We start from the raw sequence: 23,847 nt of genomic DNA on the forward strand, positions 1-23,847 counted from the left end.
CCCTCTGTACCGCAGCGATCCACACAGTCTCTCTCTCCGTGTCAATAATCACTCACTGTTCCTGCGCCACTGACTGATTGTGATTAGTGTACCTGGACGCCCAGATCCCTCTGTACCGCAGCGATCCACACAGTCTCTCTCTCGCCGTGTCAATAGTCACTCGCTGTTCCTGCGCACTGACTGATTATGATTAGTGTACCAGGACGCCCAGATCCCTCTGTACCGCAGCGATCCACACAGTCTCTCTCTCTCTCTCTCTGTGTCAATAATCACTCGCTGTTCCTGCGCACTGACTGATTGTGATTAGTGTACCAGGATGCCCAGATCCCTCTGTACCGCAGCGATCCACACAGTCTCTCTCTCTCCGTGTCAATAATCACTCGCTGTTCCTGCGCACTGACTGATTGTGATTAGTGTACCAGGACGCCCAGATCCCTCTGTACAGCAGCGATCCGCACAGTCTCTCTCTCTCCGTGTCAATAAATCACTCGCTGTTCCTGCGCACTGACTGATTGTGATTAGTGTACCAGGACGCCCAGATCCCTCTGTACAGCAGCGATCCGCACAGTCTCTCTCTCTGAGGATAAGGTGTTACTCACCCAGGAGGGTTGCTCCGAGCAAGGGATTGAGCAGCTGAGGAACCAGCGTGTGGACTTTCCCAACTCCGGTTAGTTGCAGCAGGGATTCAGTCAGTGAGAGACCCGCATTCACCTCCAGACTTGGAGAGGCAGAGGGAGTGCTGGCCGTGGAGGAACACACCAAGGAGACGGGCGGTATACAGACCTGCAGAGCGGGGGAAGCAACGGGGAGACAGAGAGGGAGAGAGGGGGAGGGAGACAGAGACAGAGAGGGAGAGAGGGGGAGGGGGACAGAGAGAGGGGGAGGGGGACAGAGAGAGGGGGAGGGGGGACAGAGAGAGGGGGAGGGGGACAGAGAGAGGGGGAGGGGGACAGAGAGAGGGGGAGGGGGACAGAGAGAGGGGGAGGGGGACAGAGGAGAGGGGGAGGGGACAGAGAGAGGGGGAGGGGGACAGAGAGAGGGGGAGGGGGACAGAGAGAGGGGGAGGGGGGACAGAGAGAGGGGGAGGGGGACAGAGAGAGGGGGAGGGGGACAGAGAGAGGGGAGGGGGACAGAGAGAGGGGGAGGGGGACAGAGAGAGGGGGAGGGGGACAGAGAGAGGGGGAGGGGGGACAGAGAGAGGGGGGAGGGGGACAGAGAGAGGGGGAGGGGGGACAGAGAGAGGGGGAGGGGACAGAGAGAGGGGGAGGGGGACAGAGAGAGGGGGAGGGGGACAGAGAGAGGGGGAGGGGGGACAGAGAGAGGGGGAGGGGGACAGAGAGAGGGGGAGAGAGGGGGAGGGGGACAGAGAGAGGGGGGGGGACAGAGAGAGGGGAGGGGGACAGAGAGAGGGGGAGGGGGACAGAGAGAGGGGAGGGGGACAGAGAGAGGGGGAGGGGGACAGAGAGAGGGGGAGGGGGACAGAGAGAGGGGGAGGGGGACAGAGAGAGGGGGAGGGGGACAGAGAGAGGGGGAGGGGGACAGAGAGAGGGGGAGGGGGACAGAGAGAGGGGGAGGGGGACAGAGAGAGGGGGAGGGGGACAGAGAGAGGGGGAGGGGGACAGAGAGAGGGGGAGGGGGACAGAGAGAGGGGGAGGGGGACAGAGAGAGGGGGAGGGGGACAGAGAGAGGGGGAGGGGACAGAGAGAGGGGGAGGGGGACAGAGAGAGGGGGAGGGGGACAGAGAGAGGGGGAGGGGGACAGAGAGAGGGGGAGGGGGACAGAGAGAGGGGGAGGGGGACAGAGAGAGGGGGAGGGGGACAGAGAGAGGGGGAGGGGGACAGAGAGAGGGGGAGGGGGACAGAGAGAGGGGGAGGGGGACAGAGAGAGGGGGAGGGGGACAGAGAGAGGGGAGGGGGACAGAGAGAGGGGGAGGGGGACAGAGAGAGGGGGAGGGGGACAGAGAGAGGGGGAGGGGGACAGAGAGAGGGGGAGGGGGACAGAGAGAGGGGGAGGGGGACAGAGAGAGGGGGAGGGGGACAGAGAGAGGGGGAGGGGGACAGAGAGAGGGGGAGGGGGACAGAGAGAGGGGGAGGGGGACAGAGAGAGGGGGAGGGGGACAGAGAGAGGGGGAGGGGGACAGAGAGAGGGGGAGGGGGACAGAGAGAGGGGGAGGGGGACAGAGAGAGGGGGAGGGGGACAGAGAGAGGGGGAGGGGGACAGAGAGAGGGGGAGGGGGACAGAGAGAGGGGGAGGGGGACAGAGAGAGGGGGAGGGGGACAGAGAGAGGGGGAGGGGGACAGAGAGAGGGGGAGGGGGACAGAGAGAGGGGGAGGGGGACAGAGAGAGGGGGAGGGGGACAGAGAGAGGGGGAGGGGGACAGAGAGAGGGGGAGGGGGACAGAGAGAGGGGGGAGGGGGACAGAGAGAGGGGGAGGGGGACAGAGAGAGGGGGGAGGGGGACAGAGAGAGGGGGAGGGGGACAGAGAGAGGGGGAGGGGACAGAGAGAGGGGGAGGGGACAGAGAGAGGGGGGAGGGGACAGAGAGAGGGGGAGGGGACAGAGAGAGGGGGGAGGGGACAGAGGAGAGGGGGAGGGACAGAGAGAGGGGGAGGGGGACAGAGGGAGGGGGGAGGGACAGAGGGAGGGGGGAGGGACAGAGGGAGGGGGGAGGGACAGAGAGAGGGGGGAGGGACAGAGAGAGGGGGGAGGGACAGAGAGAGGGGGGAGGGACAGAGAGACGGGGGGAGGGACAGAGAGACGGGGGGAGGGACAGAGAGACGGGGGGGGGGACAGAGAGACGGGGGGGGGGACAGAGACGGAGAGGGGGGGCAGAGACGGAGAGGGGGGGGGCAGAGACGGAGAGGGGGGGCAGAGACGGAGAGGGGGGGGGCAGAGACGGAGAGGGGGGGGCAGAGACGGAGAGGGGGGGGCAGAGACGGAGAGGGGGGGGCAGAGACGGAGGGGGGGGGCAGAGACGGAGGGGGGGGGCAGAGACGGAGAGGGGGGGGCAGAGACGGAGAGGGGGGGGCAGAGACGGAGAGGGGGGGGCAGAGACGGAGAGGGGGGGGCAGAGACGGAGAGGGGGGGGGCAGAGACGGAGAGGGGGGGGCAGAGACGGAGAGGGGGGGGCAGAGACGGAGAGGGGGGGGCAGAGACGGAGAGGGGGGGCAGAGACGGAGAGGGGGGGGCAGAGACGGAGAGGGGGGGGCAGAGACGGAGAGGGGGGGGCAGAGACGGAGAGGGGGGGGCAGAGACGGAGAGGGGGGGGCAGAGACGGAGAGGGGGGGGCAGAGACGGAGAGGGGGGGGCAGAGACGGAGAGGGGGGGGCAGAGACGGAGAGGGGGGGGCAGAGACGGAGAGGGGGGGGCAGAGACGGAGAGGGGGGGGCAGAGACGGAGAGGGGGGGCAGAGACGGAGAGGGGGGGCAGAGACGGAGAGGGGGGGCAGAGACGGAGAGGGGGGGGCAGAGACGGAGAGGGGGGGGCAGAGACGGAGAGGGGGGGGCAGAGACGGAGAGGGGGGGGCAGAGACGGAGAGGGGGGGCAGAGACGGAGAGGGGGGGCAGAGACGGAGAGGGGGGGGCAGAGACGGAGAGGGGGGGCAGAGACGGAGAGGGGGGGGCAGAGACGGAGAGGGGGGGGCAGAGACGGAGAGGGGGGGGCAGAGACGGAGAGGGGGGGGCAGAGACGGAGAGGGGGGGGCAGAGACGGAGAGGGGGGGGCAGAGACGGAGAGGGGGGGGCAGAGACGGAGAGGGGGGGGCAGAGACGGAGAGGGGGGGGCAGAGACGGAGAGGGGGGGGCAGAGACGGAGAGGGGGGGGCAGAGACGGAGAGGGGGGGCAGAGACGGAGAGGGGGGGGCAGAGACGGAGAGGGGGGGCAGAGACGGAGAGGGGGGGGCAGAGACGGAGAGGGGGGGGGCAGAGACGGAGAGGGGGGGGGGGCAGAGACGGAGAGGGGGGGGGGCAGAGACGGAGAGGGGGGGGGGCAGAGACGGAGAGGGGGGGGGGCAGAGACGGAGAGGGGGGGGGGGCAGAGACGGAGAGGGGGGGGGGGCAGAGACGGAGAGGGGGGGGGCAGAGACGGAGAGGGGGGGGGGCAGAGCGAGAGACAGTGAAATCCATCAGCCATATCTCAATGACATGCCTCGATCGCCCTGAAACCATTCGGCCCATCGAGACGACACCGACTTTCTGACAGCCACTTATCCGGGCCCTATCCCCATTACCCTGCACATTTCCCATGGCCAATCCACCCTAACCTACACACCTTTGGACACTAAGGGACAATTTAGCATGGCCAATCCACCCTAACCTACACACCTTTGGACACTAAGGGACAATTTAGCATGGCCAATCCACCCTAACCTACACATCTTTGGACACTAAGGGACAATTTAGCACGGCCAATCCACCCTAACCTACACATCTTTAGACACTAAGGGACAATTTAGCATGGCCAATCCCCCTAACCTACACATCTTTGGACACTAAGGGACAATTTAGCATGGCCAATCCACCCTAACCTACACATCTTTAGACACTAAGGGACAATTTAGCATGACCAATCCACCCTAACCTACACATCTTTGGACACTAAGGGACAATTTAGCATGGCCAATCCACCTAACCTACACATCTTTGGACACTAAGGGACAATTTAGCATGGCCAATCCACCCTAACCTACACATCTTTGGACACTAAGGGACAATTTAGCATGGCCAATCCACCATAACCTACACATCTTTGGACACTAAGGGACAATTTAGCATGGCCAATCCACCATAACCTACACATCTTTGGACACTAAGGGACAATTTAGCATGGCCATTCCCCCTAACCTACACATCTTTGGACACTAAGGGACAATTTAGCATGGCCAATCCACCCTAACCTACACATCTTTGGACACTAAGCGACAATTTAGCATGGCCAATCCACCCTAACCTACACATCTTTAGACACTAAGGGACAATTTAGCATGGCCAATCCACCTAACCCGCACATCTTTGGACACTAAGGGAGGGGGCTGGATGTCCCGACCTTCCCATTTGGAAACATGTACTTGCCGATCGAGTGAGCCGCGGTCTCCCGCCCCCCGTGCCCCGTACCTGAGTCTGTCCCGTGACGGCATCCGCGGAGCCCAGAGTTGCGGCCAGTAACCGGGGGCTCAGACCCAGCCAGGCCGGCGTCGCCGTCGATCCGGGGAAGAGGAGCGGCGGAGGGTGGGGGGGCCCCCCGCGGCCCCCGCCTGGGAGGCCGTCCTCGGCGGTGTCCGGGGCGCCGCCCCCCCCCTGCCCCTCCAGGCCGGGGAAGCACCGCAGCACCGACGGGGGGACCTCGGGCTGCCCGGCGGCCAGTCCCGGCAGGGCCAGGGTCAGCGGGCCCAGGGGCAGCAGGGCCGTCGCGGGCGGTTCCTCCAGGAGGGCGGAGGCCAGGAACTGCAGCGCCTGGAAAGCGGCTGCGTCCAGCTCCCCCGGGCCGGGGGCGGGGAAGGGGGGCGCGAGGAGGCCCAGCAGGGGGTCCGCCGGGGGGCTGAGGGGCCGGGGGGCCGGGGGGAGGGGCTGGGCTTGGTCGGCAGACGGCAGCGCTCCGGGGGTCCGGCTGACGGGGGGCTGGAGGTGGCCGGAGATGGAGACGGAGGGTGAAGTGATACCTGGGGAGGCAAACAGAAGACAGCTGTCATAGAACATAGAACAGTACAGCACAGAACAGGCCCTTCGGCCCACGATGTTGTGCCGAGCTTTATCTGAAACCAAGGTCAAGCTATCCCACTCCCTATCATCCTGGTGTGCTCCATGTGCCTATCCAATAACCGCTTAAATGTTCCTAAAGTGTCTGACTCCACTATCACTGCAGGCAGTCCATTCCACACCCCAACCACTCTCTGCGTAAAGAACCTACCTCTGATATCCTTCCTGTATCTCCCACCACGAACCCTATAGTTATGCCCCCTTGTAATAGCTCCATCCACCCGAGGAAATAGTCTTTGAACGTTCACTCTATCTATCCCCCTCATCATCTTATAAACCTCTATCAAGTCTCCCCTCAGCCTCCTCCGCTCCAGAGAGAACAGCCCTAGCTCCCTCAACCTTTCCTCATAAGACCTACCCTCCAAACCAGGCAGCATCCTGGTAAATCTCCTCTGCACTCTTTCCAACGCTTCCACATCCTTCTTATAGTGAGGTGACCAGAACTGCACACAATATTCCAAATGTGGTCTCACCAAGGTCCTGTACAGTTGCAGCATAACCCCACGGCTCTTAAACTCCACCCCCTGTTAATAAAAGCTAACACACTATAGGCCTTCTTCACGGCTCGATCCACTTGAGTGACAACCTTCAGAGATCTGTGGATATGGACCCCAAGATCTCTCTGTTCCTCCGCAGTCTTCAGGACCCTACCTTTGACCCTGTAATCCACATTTAAATTTGTCCTACCAGAATGAATCACCTCACATTTATCAGGGTTAAACTCCATTTGCCATTTTTCAGCCCGCCTCTGCATCCTATCTATGTCTCTTTGCAGCCTACAACAGCCCTCCACCTCATCCACTACTCCGCCAATCTTGGTGTCGTCAGCAAATTTACTGATCCACCCTTCAGCCCCCTCCTCCAAGTCATTGATAAAAATGTCAAATTTTTACGACCCTATCCACCTGTCAGCAACACATCGGGAAATGTTAGGAGCAAAAGGATAGTGAGGGATAAAATTGGTCCTCTTGAAGACCAGAGTGGTAGACTGTGTATGGAACCAAAAGAGATGGGGGAGATACTAAATGGTTTTTTTTGCATCCGTATTTACTGAGGAAACGGGCATGGAGTCTACGGAAATAGGGCAAACAGGTAGGGAGGTCACGGAAACTTTACAGATTAAAGGGGAGGAGGTGCTCGCTGTCTTGAGGCAAATCAGAGTGGATAAATCCCCAGGACCGGACAGGGTATTCCCACGGATATTGAGGGAAGCTAGTGTTGAACTTGCAGGAGCCCTGGCAGACATATTTAAAATGTCAGTATTCACGGGGGAGGTGCCGGATGATGGGAGGGTGGCTCATGTCGTTCCGTTGTTTAAAAATGGTTCCAAAAGAAATCCGGGAAATTATCGGCCAGTAAGTTTGACGTCGGTGGTGGGCAAGTTATTGGAAGGTGTGATAAGGGATAGGATCTACAAATATTTGGATAGACAGGGACTTATTAGGGAGAGTCAACATGGCTTTGCGCGTGGTAGGTCATGTTTGACCAATCTATTAGAGTTTTTCAAGGAGGTTACCAGGAAAGTGGATGAAGGGAAGGCGGTGGATGTTGTCTACCTGGATTTCAGCAAGGCCTTTGACAAGGTCCCTCATGGGAGGTTCGTTAGGAAGGTTCAGTCGCTGGGTATACATGGGGAGGTAGTAAATTGGATTAGACACTGGCTCAATGGAAGAAGCCAGAGAGTGGTTGTGGAGGATTGCTTCTCTGAGTGGAGGCCTGTGACTAGTGGTGTGCCGCAGGGATCGGTGTTGGGTCCATTGTTGTTTGTCATCTATATCAATGATCTGGATGATAATGTGGGAAACTGGATCAGCAAATTTGCTGATGATACAAAGATTGGAGGTGTAGTGGATAGTGAGGAAGGTTTTCAAAGCTTGCAGAGGGATTTGGACCAACTAGAAAAATGGGCTGAAAAATGGCAAATGGAATTGAACGCAGACAAGTGTGAGATATTGCACTTTGGAAGGACAAACCAAAGAAGAACGTACAGGGTAAATGGTAGGACTCTGAAGAGTGCAGTAGAACAGAGGGATCTGGGAATACAGGTACAGAATTCCCTAAAAGTGACGTCACAGGTGGATAGGGTCGTAAAGAGTGCCTTTGGTACATTGGCCTTTATAAATCGGAGTATCGAGTATAAAAGTTGGAGTGTTATGGTAAGGTTATATAAGGCATTGGTGAGGCCGAATTTGGAGTATTGTGTACAGTTTTGGTCACCTAGTTACAGGAAGGATGTAAATAAGGTTGAAAGAGTGCAGAGAAGGTTCACAAGGATGTTGCCGGGACTTGAGAAGCTGAGTTACAGAGAGAGATTGAATAGGTTGGGACGTTATTCCCTGGAGCGTAGAAGATTGAGGGGAGATTTGATAGAGGTGTATAAGATTTTGATGGGTATAGATAGAGTGAATGCAAGCAGGCTTTTTCCGCTGAGGCTAGGGGAGAAAAAAACCAGAGGTCATGGGTTAAGGGTGAAAGGAGAAAAGTTTAAAGGGAATATTAGGGGGGGCTTCTTCACGCAGAGAGTGGTGGGAGTGTGGAATGAGCTGCCGGATAAAGTGGTAAATGCGGGGTCACTTTTAACATTTAAGAAAAACTTGGACGGATTCATGGATGAGAGGGGTGTGGAGGGATATGGTCCAAGTGCAGGTCAGTGGGACTAGGCATAAAATGGTTCGGCACAGACAAGAAGGGCCAAAAGGCCTGTTTCTGAGCTGTAATTTTCTATGGTTCTATGAAATGGGGGTTGGGGGGCGACACGTCCCGACATTTCTGGGGGATTTGCTTCCGGATTTTTCCGTGCTCAGTGGGCACCATCGGGGAAGGTGTTGCAACGAGGGTGACATCCATGAACCTGCCGACGTTTGTTGACCAGCTAACACCACAGATTCACCACACTGTCCGAATATTCGAACCTGTGGCCAGGGTAGGAGGCCATTCAGCCCAACACACCTGTGTTAGGCCGCGGAGAGGGCTATCAAACACTCCCAGGACAGGTACAGCACGGGGTTAGATACAGAGTAAAGCTCCCTCTACACTGTCCCCCATCAAACACTCCCAGGACAGGTACAGCACGGGGTTAGATACAGAGTAAAGCTCCCTCTACACCGTCCCCATCAAACACTCCCAGGACAGGTACAGCACGGGGTTAGATACAGAGTAAAGCTCCCTCTACACTGTCCCCCATCAAACACTCCCAGGACAGGTACAGCACGGGGTTAGATACAGAGTAAAGCTCCCTCTACACTGTCCCCCATCAAACACTCCCAGGACAGGTACAGCACGGGGTTAGATACAGAGTAAAGCTCCCTCTACACTGTCCCCCATCAAACACTCCCAGGACAGATACAGCACAGGGTTAGATACAGAGTAAAGCTCCCTCTACACTGTCCCCCCATCAAACACTCCCAGGACAGGTACAGCACGGGGTTAGATTCAGAGTAAAGCTCCCTCTACACTGTCCCCATCAAACACTCCCAGGACAGGTACAGCACGGGGTTAGATACAGAGTAAAGCTCCCTCTACACTGTCCCCCCATCAAACACTCCCAGGACAGGTGCAGCACGGGGTGAGATACAGAGTAAAGCTCCCTCTACACTGTCCCCCATCAAACACTCCCAGGACAGGTACAGCACGGGGTTAGATACCGCTTTAACGTACCGGAATTGACGATATCCTGGAGGTTGCCAGGGTCCGGAACCTTCTCCGAGTTTGCGGCGCTCCCAGACACGGCGCTGGTCCGAGCAGAGAGAGGGGGGGCAGTGTTTCCGTCGCGGCCTTCGGGCGGAGGGCAGGGGGGCGAGAGGGAGAGAGGAGGGGGCGGGCGGAGGGGAGGAGGAGGAGGGATGTCCTGCGACGGCCTCAGCAGGGGGAGGAGGGCGGGGGGCTTCCTGCGGCGGCCGGGGGCGGCGGGCGGAGGGGGGCTGCCCTCCGGGGGTCCGGGCGGGGGGTGCCCGATGGGCACGGCGCCCCCCTGGCCGCGGCTGGCCAGCTGCGCGGCGGCGGCGGCGGACAGCAGGGTGCTGGCCGGGAAAAAGGCGGCGTTGTGGTGGGGGCCCAGGAAGCGGCTGAGGGGCAGGCCCAGGAGGCTGGGCTGGGGGGAGGGGGAGGGGAAGGGGGGGGCTGGAGGAGGAGAGGCGGCCGCCCGAGGGTCCCAGCCGGGGGTTCTCCAGCGGTGGTCCGCGCTGGGGTGCCTCCGTCGGGCAGGGAGCTGCGGTCTCGGCTGGAAGGGTTTCGCCGTGGGGCTGGGGGCGGCTCCGGACGGGGGGAGGGAGGCGCTATTGCAGCTCGGGGGGCCGGAGGGAGCCACCCCCATCATCGTCACCGCTCCGGTCGGGGTGAACTGACCGCCTGAAACGCAGAACACAAAGAACAACAGCCGTCAATATCACGGTCGTCGCGAGAGGGTCGGTGCTGAGGGAGCGCCGCACTGTGGGAGCGTCAGTGCTGAGGGAGCGCCGCACTGTGGGAGGGTCAGCGCTGAGGGTGCGCCGCACTGTGGGAGGGTCAGTGCTGAGGGAGCGCCGCACTGTGGGAGGGTCAGTGCTGAGGGAGCGCCGCACTGTGGGAGGGTCAGTGCTGAGGGAGCGCCGCACTGTGGGAGGGTCAGTGCTGAGGGAGCGCCGCACTGTAGGAGGGTCAGTGCTGAGGGAGCGCCGCACTGTGGGAGGGTCAGTGCTGAGGGAGCGCCGCACTGTGTGGGAGGGTCAGTGCTGAGGGAGCGCCGCACTGTGGGAGGGTCAGTGCTGAGGGAGCGCCGCACTGTGGGAGGGTCAGTGCTGAGGCAGCGCCGCACTGTGGGAGGGTCAGTGCTGAGGGAGCGCCGCACTGTGGGAGGGTCAGTGCTGAGGGAGTGCCGCACTGTGGGAGGGTCAGTGCTGAGGGAGCGCCGCACTGTGGGAGGGTCAGTGCTGAGGGAGCGCCGCACTGTGGGAGGGTCAGTGCTGAGGGAGCGCCGCACTGTGTGGGAGGGTCAGTGCTGAGGGAGCGCCGCACTGTGGGAGGGTCAGTGCTGAGGGAGCGCCACACTGTGGGAGGGTCAGTGCTGAGGGAGCGCCGCACTGTGGGAGGGTCGGTGCTGAGGGAGCGCCGCACTGTGGGAGGGTCGGTGCTGAGGGAGCGCCGCACTGTGAGAGGGTCGGTGCTGAGGGAGCGCCGCACTGTGAGAGGGTCGGTGCTGAGGGAGCGCCGCACTGTGGGAGGGTCGGTGCTGAGGGAGCGCCGCACTGTGGGAGGGTCAGTGCTGAGGGAGCGCCGCACTGTGGGAGGGTCAGTGCTGAGGGAGCGCCGCACTGTGGGAGGGTCAGTGCTGAGGGAGCGCCGCACTGTGGGAGGGTCAGTGCTGAGCGAGCGCCGCACTGTGGGAGGGTCAGTGCTGAGGGAGCGCCGCACTGTGGGAGGGTCAGTGCTGAGGGAGCGCCGCACTGTGGGTGGGTCAGTGCTGAGGGAGCGCCGCACTGTGGGAGGGTCAGTGCTGAGGGAGCGCCGCACTGTGGGAGGGTCAGTGCTGAGGGAGCGCCGCACTGTGGGAGGGTCAGTGCTGAGGGAGCGCCGCACTGTGGGAGGGTCAGTGCTGAGGGAGCGCCGCACTGTGGGTCAGTGCTGAGGGAGCGCCGCACTGTGGGTCAGTGCTGAGGGAGCGCCGCACTGTGGGAGGGTCAGTGTACAGGGAGCGCCGCACTGTGGGAGGGTCAGTGCTGAGGGAGCGCCGCACTGTGGGAAGGTCAGTGCTGAGGGAGCGCCGCACTGTGGGAGGGTCAGTGCTGAGGGAGCTCCGCACTGTGGGAGGGTCAGTGCTGAGGGAGCGCCGCACTGTGGGAGGGTCAGTGCTGAGGGAGCTCCGCACTGTGGGAGGGTCAGTGCTGAGGGAGCGCCGCACTGTGGGTCAGTGCTGAGGGAGCGCCGCACTGTGGGAGGGTCAGTGCAGAGGGAGCGCCGCACTGTGGGAGGGTCAGTGCTGAGGGAGCGCCGCACTGTGGGAGGGTCAGTGCTGAGGGAGCGCCGCACTGTGGGAGGGTCAGTGCTGAGGGAGCGCCGCACTGTGGGAGGGTCAGTGCTGAAGGAGCGCCGCACTGTGGGGTGACCTCCCAGGACGGGGTCACGCACCAGAAGCCGGGCCGTTGGGGGTGAATGATGGACGTGCTGTCTCCATACTCTTGTGAAGAGTGGCCATGGCGATGAGTTTCCGCTTGTGGTTGCAGAGTTTGGTGACATCCTCATCGGTCCTCACGTCCTCAGTGGTCCGCTGTTTCACTGTTGCTGCTGGGTCAAAACTGAACACCTGGGAGAGAGAGAGGGAGAGAGAGAGACGGGGGGCAGAGAGAAAGAGAGAGATTGATGAATGTGTCCAGAGCTGCTGCAATGTTTAGTGGAAGCAGCATCGTCAGTCACGCTGACGGCCCAGATCCACCTCCCACCTCCCGGCTGATACAACACAACTGCCCAGACGTGGGACTGGCTCTGCGGGAAAGGTGTGAACAGGGGGTCTCGGGGAGGGTGGGGAAAAGGGGCGCGAGAGATTTAACCAGAACGCTACCCGGGAGGGGGCTTCGGTCGGTGCGGAGAGACTGGGAGAAGCTGCGATCGTTCCCCTCGGAGCGGAGAAACTAAAGGGAGAGACACGCGGAGATGCGTGCGCACGGACGCACAGACAGAGACGCGCACGGACGCAGGCGCACAGACGGAGACGCGCACACACGGACAGTTTCCCCAGGGGCAGGAGGGTCGGTGACCAGAGGGGGTTGGGGGGGGGGGACACAGATTGATGGGGGAGAATGTTATTTTGGAAAGGCAGCGAGTTCTTGTGATCTGGAAGGCGCTCCCTGACAGGGCGGCGGGAGCAGATTCAACAGGAACCCTCAAAAAGGGGGGAGAATCGGATACACACTGGATAGGGGGGGGGGGGATATTTCCCCCGGATCCGGGGTTGGGTGATGGGGAGAGCGGTGGAGAGCGTGGGGACTGATCGGTACGTTGGAGCGACCGAATAGCTTCCTCTGTTTCTCTGAGATGTCCGCGGGCTCCCCCCTCCCCCCCCTGCCCCCCCCCGCCCCCCCCCCGACCCCACCGACGCAGAGGGCGGGATCCTTCTCGCCACCTACCTTGTGCAGTATCAGGGGACACTCCAGACCGCACTTGCAAGCTCCCTCCGTCAACAGGTACATCCTGACGTGATCAGCAGAGGGCAGCACTGTGCCAGTAGGACTGCGGAGTAAGAGGAGACCCTGCTTAGTATCCGCACGGTGGGAGGGAACCTCGCCGGATCGCGCTCGCTCTTTCTCCCTCCCTTCCGCCCCCCCGAGAGTTCCCGTGATTCGACACCTTAACGCAGCCCCTGGGACGCAGTCGGGGCGACTGGATTACCCGAGAAATGGTGTAGAGGCACATGGGAGGAGGGGGGGGGGCCGGGGGAGAAATGGTCAAAGGAGAGGTTGAAACCCTGGAGGTGGATTTTTGGTGGAGGAAAAGTCCGTTACTGAATGTAACGTTGGAACTAAACGTGACATCTGCCAAATTTGCAGGTGATACAAAGTTGGGTGGGAGGGTGAGCTGTGAGGGGGATGCAGAGATGCTTCAGCGTGATTTGGACAGGCTGAGTGTGTGGGTATCTGCACGGCAGATGCAGCATAATGTGGATCAACGTGAGGTTATCCACTCTGGTAGCAATAACAGGAAGACAGATTATTACTGGAATGGGTGTGAATTGAGAGAGGTGGATACCCAGCGAGACCTTGGAGCCCTCGTGCATCAGTCGCTGAGAGTAAGCGTGCAGGTACAGCAGGCAGTAAAGAAGGCAGATGGTATGTGGGCCTTCATAGCGAGAGGATTGGAGTATCGGGATAGGGATGTTTTGCTGCAATTGTACAGGGCGTTGGTGAGGCCACACCTGGAGTATTGTGCGCAGTTTTGGTCTCCTTATCTGAGGAAGGATGTCCTTGCTATAGAGGGAGCGCAGCGAAGGTTTACCAGGCTGATTCCTGGGGTGGCAGGTCTGTCACATGAGGAGAGACTAAGTCGGTGAGGATTAGATTCACTGGAGTTTAGGAGAGTGAGAGGGGGATCTGATAGAAACTTATAAAATTCTAACAGGGTTAGACAGGGTTAGATTCAGAAAGAATGTTCCCGATGGTGGGGGGAGTCCAGAACTAGGGGGTCATCGTTTGAGGATAAGGGGGTTAAACCCTTTTAGGACTGAGGTGAGGAGAAACTTCTTCACTCAGAGGGCGGTGAATGTGTGGAATTCACTCCCACAGAAAGTAGTCGAGGCCAAAACGTCGTGTGATTTCCAAGAAGGAAATTAGATATCGCTCTTGGGGATGGTGTGTGGGTGGTGGGGAGCGGGGGGGGGGGGGGGGTCTCGGAGGAGGGAACTTGCAGGTGGGTGCTGTTCCCCATGCGTCTGCTGCTGCTGCCCCCACACACCCCACCCCCTCCCCTTGTCCTTCTAGGTGGGTAGAGGTGGCGGGTTTGGAAGGTGATGTTCGAAGGAGCCTCGGCGAGTCGCTGCGGGGCATCCAGTAGTCGGTGCGCACAGCTGCCTCTGTGCGTCGGAGGTGGAGGGGGTGAATGTCGAAGGTCGGGGTGCGTGTCGATCGGGGGGGGGAATTGAGCGATGGTAATGCCATTAGATTTCGAAGTACATCTCACAGACCTGACATACGCCACCCTCTGCTGATCGAGCCGCCGTTCCCAGCCCACGGGGATCTGTACCGGCACGGTCGGTGTTGCCCCTCCGGCCCCGCCGCCCGCCGGGCTGTCCTCCATCAATCTCGCTCGTTCCCGAATCTCTCCTCTCGAGACCCGGGAGGGCGCCTTCCTGTTCTTTTTTTGATACAAAGAGAGGAAATGTTCCACTGCCGGGCTGGGCGCTCACGTCGTCATTGCCCCTGGGGAGCGACGGCGCTCCCGCGGTCCGCTGGCACTTCCCGTGCTCCGGAAAGGGGGGGGAGGCCTGGCAGCTCTGGGTCCATTCCAGTCGCCCGCCACTGCCCGCCGCTCACTCTCTCCTCCCGCTCGGTCCCACGTGGATTAGCTACAGCTGGGAGCTGAGGGAGGCACGCACACAGAGACACACGCACGCACACAGAGACACACGCACGCACACAGAGACACACGCACGCACACAGAGACACACGCACACACACAGAGACACACGCACACACACAGAGACACACGCACACACACAGAGACACACGCACACACACAGAGACACACGCACGCACACAGAGACACACGCACGCACACAGAGACACACGCACACACACAGAGACACACGCACGCACACAGAGACACACGCACGCACACAGAGACACACGCACACACACAGAGAAACACGCACGCACACAGAGACACACGCACACACACAGAGACACACGCACGCACACAGAGACACACGCACGCACACAGAGACACACGCACGCACACAGAGACACACGCACGCACACAGAGACGCACGCACGCACACAGAGACACACGCACGCACACAGAGACGCACGCACGCACACAGAGACACACGCACACACACAGAGACACACGCACGCACACAGAGACACACGCACGCACACAGAGACGCACGCACGCACACAGAGACGCACGCACGCACACAGAGACACACGCACGCACACAGAGACACACGCACGCACACAGAGACACACGCACGCACACAGAGACACACGCACGCACACAGAGACACACGCACGCACACAGAGACGCACGCACGCACACAGAGACGCACGCACACAGAGACGCACGCACGCACACAGAGACGCACGCACGCACACAGAGACGCACGCACACAGAGACGCACGCACACAGAGACGCACGCACGCACACAGAGACGCACGCACGCACACAGAGACGCACGCACACAGAGACGCACGCACACAGAGACGCACGCACACAGAGACGCACGCACACAGAGACGCACGCACGCACACACAGACGCACACACACACAGACGCACACACCCACAGACGCACACACCCACAGACGCACACACCCACAGACGCACACACCCACAGACGCACACACACACACAGACGCACACACACACACAGACGCGCACACACACACAGACGCGCACACACACACACACACACACACACACACACAGACGCACACACACACAGACGCACACACACACAGACGCACACACACACAGACGCACACACACACAGACGCACACACACACAGACGCACACACACACAGACGCACACACACACAGACGCACACACACACAGACGCACACACACACAGACGCACACACACGCACAGACGGACACAGACGCGCACACACAGACGCACACAGACGCGCACACGCAGACGCACACACACGCAGACGCACACACACGCAGACGCACACACACGCAGACGCACACACACGCAGACGCACACACACGCAGACGCACACAGACGCACACGCACAGACGCACACGCACAGACGCACAGGCACACAGACGCGCACGCACACAGACGCGCACGCACACAGACGCGCACGCACACACACACACAGACGCACACACACACACACACAGACGCGCACGCACACAGACGCGCACGCACACACACCACACACACGCCACACACACACGCACACACACACAGACGCACACACCCACAGACGCACACACCCACAGACGCACACACCCACAGACGCACACACCCACAGACGCACACACCCACAGACGCACACACCCACAGACGCACACACCCACAGACGCACACACCCACAGACGCACACACCCACAGACGCACACACCCACAGACGCACACACCCACAGACGCACACACCCACAGACGCACACACACACAGACGCACACACACACAGACGCACACACACACAGACGCACACACACACAGACGCACACACACACAGACGCACACACACACAGACGCACACACACACAGACGCACACACACACAGACGCACACACACACAGACGCACACACACACAGACGCACACACACACAGACGCACACACACACACAGACGCACACACCCACAGACGCACACACCCACAGACGCACACACCCACAGACGCACACACCCACAGACGCACACACCCACAGACGCACACACCCACAGACGCACACACCCACAGACGCACACACCCACAGACGCACACACCCACAGACGCACACACCCACAGACGCACACACCCACAGACGCACACACCCACAGACGCACACACACACAGACGCACACACCCACAGACGCACACACCCACAGACGCACACACCCACAGACGCACACACCCACAGACGCACACACACACAGACGCACACACACACAGACGCACACACACACAGACGCACACACACACAGACGCACACACACACAGACGCACACACACACACAGACGCGCACACACACACAGACGCGCACACACACACAGACGCGCACACACACACACACACACAGACGCACACACACACAGACGCACACACACACAGACGCACACACACACAGACGCACACACACACAGACGCACACACACACAGACGCACACACACGCACACACACGCACAGACGGACACAGACGCGCACACACAGACGCACACACACGCACAGACGGACACAGACGCGCACACACAGACGCACACAGACGCGCACACGCAGACGCACACACACGCAGACGCACACACACGCAGACGCAGACGCACACACACGCAGACGCACAGACGCACACGCACAGACGCACAGGCACACAGACGCGCACGCACACAGACGCGCACGCACACAGACGCGCACGCACACAGACGCGCACGCACACAGACGCGCACACACACAGACGCGCACACACACAGACGCGCACACACACACACGCGCACACACACACAAGCGCACACACACAGACGCGCACACACACAGACGCGCACACACACAGACGCACACACACACAGACGCGCACACACAGACGCGCACACACACAGACGCGCACACACACAGACGCGCACACACACAGACGCGCACACACACAGACGCACACACACACAGACGCACACACACACAGACGCGCACACACACAGACGCGCACACACACAGACGCGCACACACACAGACGCGCACACACACAGACGCGCACACACACAGACGCGCACACACACAGACGCGCACACACACAGACGCGCACACACACAGACGCGCACACACACAGACGCGCACACACACAGACGCGCGCACACACAGACGCACACACACACAGACGCACACACACACACAGACGCACACACACACAGACGCACACACACACAGACGCACACACACACAGACGCACACACACACAGACGCACACACACACAGACGCACACACACACAGACGCACACACACACAGACGCACACACACACAGACGCACACACACACAGACGCACACACACACAGACGCACACACACACAGACGCACACACACACAGACGCACACACACACAGACGCACAGACGCACACACACGCACAGACGCACACACACGCACAGACGCACACACACGCACAGACGCACACACACACAGACGCACACACACACACAGACGCACACACAGACGCACACACACACACACACGCACGCACACACACACACAGACGCGCGCACACACACACACACACAGAGAGGCAGGGAGAGAGAGAGAAATAATGTTAGAAGCGGGAGCAGTAGTAGTCAGCCATTTGCCCCTCCCCGCCTGCTGCCCCCTCCTTCACCCCCTCCTAATCTCCTGCCCCCTCACTCCCCCCCCCCCCCCCCCCCGCAATCCCTCAAAAACCACCCACGCCCAGATGTCAAATCGCTCTCAGAATCTCGGAATATAACCAGTGGGGCTCAGTAAGGGGATGGCGATGTCGCAGTGGTATTATTGCTGGACCATTAACCCAGAAACTCAGCTAATGTTCTGGGGGACCCGGGTTCGAATCCCGCCCACGGCAGATGGTGGGAATTTGAATTCAATAAAAAATATCTGGGATTAAGAATCTACTGATGACCCATTGTGGGGAAAAACCCATCTGGTTCCCCTTTAGGGAAGGAAATCTGCCGTCCGTACCCCGGTCTGGGCCTACATGTGACTCCCAGAGCCACAGCAATGTGGGTGACTCTCAACTGTCCCTCCAAGGGGCAACTAGGGATGGGCAATAAATGCTGGACCCAGCCAACGACACCCATGGCCCACAGATGGATAACCAAACAGAACCCCTATCGTCCTTCAAATCTGCATCAACTTTCTGAAAGAGCTTCCCTCACAGGATCTCCCCTCCACCCTATCCCTGTAACCCCGCACATTTAGCATGGCCAATCCACCTAACCTACACATCTTTGGACACTAAGGGACAATTTAGCATGGCCAATCCACCCTAACCTACACATCTTTGGACACTAAGGGACAATTTAGCATGGCCAATCCACCCTAACCTACACATCTTTGGACACTAAGGGACAATTTAGCATGGCCAATCCACCCTAACCTACACATCTTTGGACACTAAGGGACAATTTAGCATGGCCAATCCACCCTAACCTACACATCTTTGGACACTAAGGGACAATTTAGCATGGCCAATCCACCCTAACCTACACATCTTTGGACACTAAGGGACAATTTAGCACGGCCAATCCACCCTAACCTACACATCTTTGGACACTAAGGGACAATTTAGCACGGCCAATCCCCCTAACCTACACATCCTTGGACACTAAGGGACAATTTAGCATGGCCAATCCACCCTAACCTACACATCTTTGGGACACTAAGGACAATTTAGCACTGCCAATCCACCCTAACCTACACATCTTTGGATACTAAGGGGTAATTTAGCATGGCCAATCCACCCTAACCTGCACATCTTTGGACACGAAGGGGCAATTTAGCATGGCCAATCCACCCTAACCCGCACATCTTTGGACACTAAGGGACAATTTAGCATGGCCAATGCACCTAACCTACACATCTTTCGGACTGTGGGAGGAAACCGGAGCACCCGGAGGAAACCCACGCAGACACGGGGAGAACGCGCGGACTCCACACAAACAGTGACCCCCAAGCCGGGAATCGATCCCGGCTCCCTGGCGCTGTGAGGATCTAACCCACTGTGCCGCCCGGGAGTTGGGCGGGGGAGAGTTATAAAATTTCCAGCCAGATCATTTCAGGAGAGCAAGGGATCGAGAAACACGTCTCACACACACACACCCAGGAGGGGCTGAATGGCATCCTCCTCCCCCCCCCGCCGCTCTGAACCGGAGACCCGGGAAACACTAGTTGGATTTTGATATTTAATTTTTTCCCGGGATGTGGGGGCATCTCTGGGCCAGTCCCATGTCCTTATTCCCCGTCCTCTAATCGCCCACACCCCAGAAGGTGGTGAGTGAGACGCCTTCTTCAACTCGCTGCAGTCCCCATGTGTGTGGTGTAGGTACACCCACGGCGCTGTTAGGGAGGGAGTTCCAGGCTTGCGATTGGACATCAGTCAGTCCCCATGTGTGTGTGTGTGGTGTAGGTACACCCATGGCGCTGTTAGGGAGGGAGTTCCAGGATTGCGATTGGACATCAGTCAGTCCCCGTGTGTGGTGTAGGTACACCTACAGCGCTGTTAGGGAGGGAGTTCCAGGATTGCAATTGGACATCAGTCAGTCCCCGTGTGTGTGTGTGTGGTGTAGGTACACCCACAGCGCTGTTAGGGAGGGAGTTCCAGGATTGCGATTGGACATCAGTTCCATTTCTCCCGTCCGAAGTGGAAACTCCACATTTGGCTACTTTCTGTGGGGGTGAATTCCACACATTCGCCACCCTCCGGGCGAAGACATTTCACCTCACCTCAGTCCTAAGAAGGTTTCACCCCCTTATCCTCAAACAAAGACATTGAAAGACTCCGCTGCCACCACCTTCTGAGGGAGAGAGTTCCAGAGACCCACCATCCTCCCTCCATCTCTCCCCGTCCTCCACCCCACTCCCGCCGCCCAGTTCCAGATTGTCCCACAAGAGGCAACATCCTGTCCACACCCACCCCGTCAAGGAACGCTCTTCCCGCACCCCTCAGGATTGGATCGAGTCGCCCCCCCCCGTCCCCCAACTCTTCTTAGAAACTCCAGCGGATACAAGCCTAACCTGTCCAAACCTTCTCCTCATCGGACAACCCGCCCCTTCCCAGGGATGAGTCTGGGAAACCTTCTCCCAGCCGCTTCCAAACACACGGACATCCTTCCTTCAATAAGGAGAACGATACTGTACACAACACTCCAGATGTGGTCTCACCAACGCCCCACTACTCCAGATGTGGTCTCACCAACGCCCCCGTACTCCAGATGTGGCCTCACCAACACCCCACGACTCCAGATGTGGTCTCACCAACACCCCACTACTCCAGATGTGGTCTCACCAACACCCCCGTACTCCAGATGTGGCCTCACCAACACCCCACTACTCCAGATGTGGTCTCACCAACACCCCCGTACTCCAGATGTGGTCTCACCAACACCCCCCGTACTCCAGATGTGGTCTCACCAACACCCCACTACTCCAGATGTGGCCTCACCAACACCCCTGTACTCCAGATGTGGGCTCACCAACACCCCCGTACTCCAGATGTGGTCTCACCAACACCCCCATACTCCTGATGTGGCCTCACCAACACCCCACTATTCCAGATGTGGTCTCACCAACACCCCACTACTCCAGATGTGGCCTCACCAAGGCCCCCGTACTCCAGATGTGGGCTCACCAACACCCCTGTACTCCAGATGTGGTCTCACCAACACCCCTGTACTCCAGATGTGGGCTCACCAACACCCCCATACTCCAGATGTGGCCTCACCAACACCCCCGTACTCCAGATGTGGCCTCACCAACACCCCACTACTCCAGATGTGGCCTCACCAACACCCCACTACTCCAGATGTGGTCTCAGCAACGCACCCCCCCCCCCGTACGACAGAAGCACCACCCCTCGACTCTTGTCATCAATTCTCCTCGCGATGAGGTTCTATAAGCTGTACCTGTGCACCAGCCTTTTGTGGCTCACGCACTAGGACGCCCAGATCCCTCTGCGCCTCAGAGCTCCGCAGTCCCTCACCCTTTCGATGATAAAACTTCCTTTTCATTCTTTCCGTCAAGATGGACAATTTCACACACCCTTCTCCACTTCTTGCCTGATCTTTGTCCCTTCACGTGACCTCCCCTAGATCTTTTCGTACCCCTCCTTACGCCCTCTTAACGAAGTCTAAAGGGTCGCGAGAGCTTCAGGTTTCTAGGTGTCCAGGTCACCAACAACCTGTCCTGGTCCCCCCCACGCCGACACTATAGTTAAGAAAGCCCCACCAACACCTCTACTTTCTCAGGAGACTAAGGAAATTCGGCACGTCCGCTACGACTCTCACCAACTTTTACAGATGCCCCATAGAAAGCATCCTTCCCGGGTGTATCACAGCTCGGTCTGGGGCTCCTGCTCTGCCCAAGACCGCAAGGAACTACAAAGGGTTTGTGTGTGTGAACGTAGCCCAGTCCCATCACGCAAACCAGCCTCCCATCCATTGACTCCGTCTACACTTCCCGCTGCCTCGGGGGGGGGGGGGGGAAAGCAGCCGGCGTAATCAAGGACCCCCCCCCCCACGCACCCCGGACATTCTCTCTTCCACCTTCTTCCGGCGGGGGAAAAAGATACAAAAGTCTGAGGTCACGTACCGACCGACTCAAGAACAGCTTCTTCCCTGCTGCTGCCGTCAGACTTTTGAATGGACCGACCTCGCACTAAGTTGATCTTTCTCTCCACCCCTAGCTGTGACTGTAACACTACATTCTGCACCCTCTCCTTTCCTTCTCTATGAACGGTATGCTTTGTCTGTATAGCGCGCAAGAAACAATACTTTTCACTGTGTCCCAATACATGTGACAATAATAAATCAGATCAAACCTCTCTTTGTGTCCTCAGCAAACTTGGCAACCCCCCTTCAGCCAAGACGTTCATATAGATTGTAAACAGTTACGGCCCCGCGCTGATCCCCGGGCACATCACTCCCCGCAGCCCGCCACCAGAACGTGACCCATTTATGCCGACTCTCGGTCTCCTGTAGGCTAATCAGTCTTCTATCCGTGCCAATGTTTGGAGCCCTTCATTTCCCTGTAATATACTTTCCTATGGCACTTTATCAAATGCCTTCTGGAAAGCTAGATACAGCACATCAACAGGTTCCCTCTACCCCCCCCCCTACAGCTCCCCCTCTCCCCCCCCTACAGCTCCCCTCTCCCCCCCACCTACAGCTCCCCCTCTCCCCCCCCCACCTACAGCTCCCCTCTCCCCCCCCCCACCTACAGCTCCCCCTCCCCCACCTACAGCTCCCCCTCTCCCCCCCCCCCACCTACAGCCTCCCCCTCTCCCCCCGTGCCACATCTACAGCACCCCCTCTACCACATCTACATCTTGACATGGGGGATCCAAATCCTCTGGGTTTGTGGGGGTGGATGATTCCAATCCCTGTTTGGGGAGGGTGGGTTATTCCAATCCCTGTTTGGTGGGGGGGGGGGGGGGTGGGGGGGATGATTCCAATCCGTGTTTGGGGTGGGGTGGATGATTCCAATCAGTGTTTGTTGGGAGGGGGTGGATTATTCCAATCAGTGTTTGAGGGGGTGGGGGTGGATGATTCCAATCCCCTGTTTGGGGGGTGGGAGTGGATGATTCCAATCCCTGTTTGGGGGGGGGGTGGTGATTCCAATCCCTGTTTGGAGAGGGGGGTGGATGATTCCAATCCCTGTTTGGGGGGGTGGATTATTCCAATCAGTGTTTGCGGGGGGGGGGGGGGGGGTGGATGATACCAATCCCTGTTTGTGGGGTGGATTATTCCAATCCCTGTTTTTGGGGGGGGGGGGTGGATGATTCCAATCCCTGTTTGGGGGGGGTGGATTATTCCAATCAGTGTTTGGGGGGGGGGTGGATTATTCCAATCAGTGTTTGGGGGGGGGGGGTGGATGATTCCAATCCCTGTTTGGGGGGGGTGGATTATTCCAATCAGTGTTTGGGGGGGGGGTGGATGATTCCAATCCCTGTTTGGGGGGGGGGTGGATTATTCCAATCAGTGTTTGGGGGGGGGGGTGGATTATTCCAATCAGTGTTTGGGGGGGGGG

At 59.4% G+C, this 23,847-nt stretch overlaps 1 protein-coding gene across 1 annotated transcript; it reads right to left on the bottom strand.

The window, feature by feature from the left end:
• Positions 1-599: 599 nt before the first annotated feature.
• On the bottom strand, positions 600-22,519 carry LOC144488002 (uncharacterized; the record flags this gene model as incomplete). The annotated part of the gene is made up of 7 exons (XM_078206020.1): positions 22,411-22,519; positions 14,400-14,793; positions 12,850-12,952; positions 11,855-12,029; positions 9,410-10,099; positions 5,111-5,655; positions 600-783 (listed from the first exon to the last, which is right to left on the bottom strand). Coding segments are annotated over exons 2-7 (1,810 nt in total), but the record flags the coding sequence as incomplete, so codon positions are not given.
• Between the last annotated feature and the right edge of the window lie 1,328 nt (positions 22,520-23,847).

Source organism: Mustelus asterias, unplaced genomic scaffold (assembly GCF_964213995.1).
Source record: "Mustelus asterias unplaced genomic scaffold, sMusAst1.hap1.1 HAP1_SCAFFOLD_1191, whole genome shotgun sequence".
Lineage (NCBI taxonomy): Eukaryota > Metazoa > Chordata > Chondrichthyes > Carcharhiniformes > Triakidae > Mustelus > Mustelus asterias.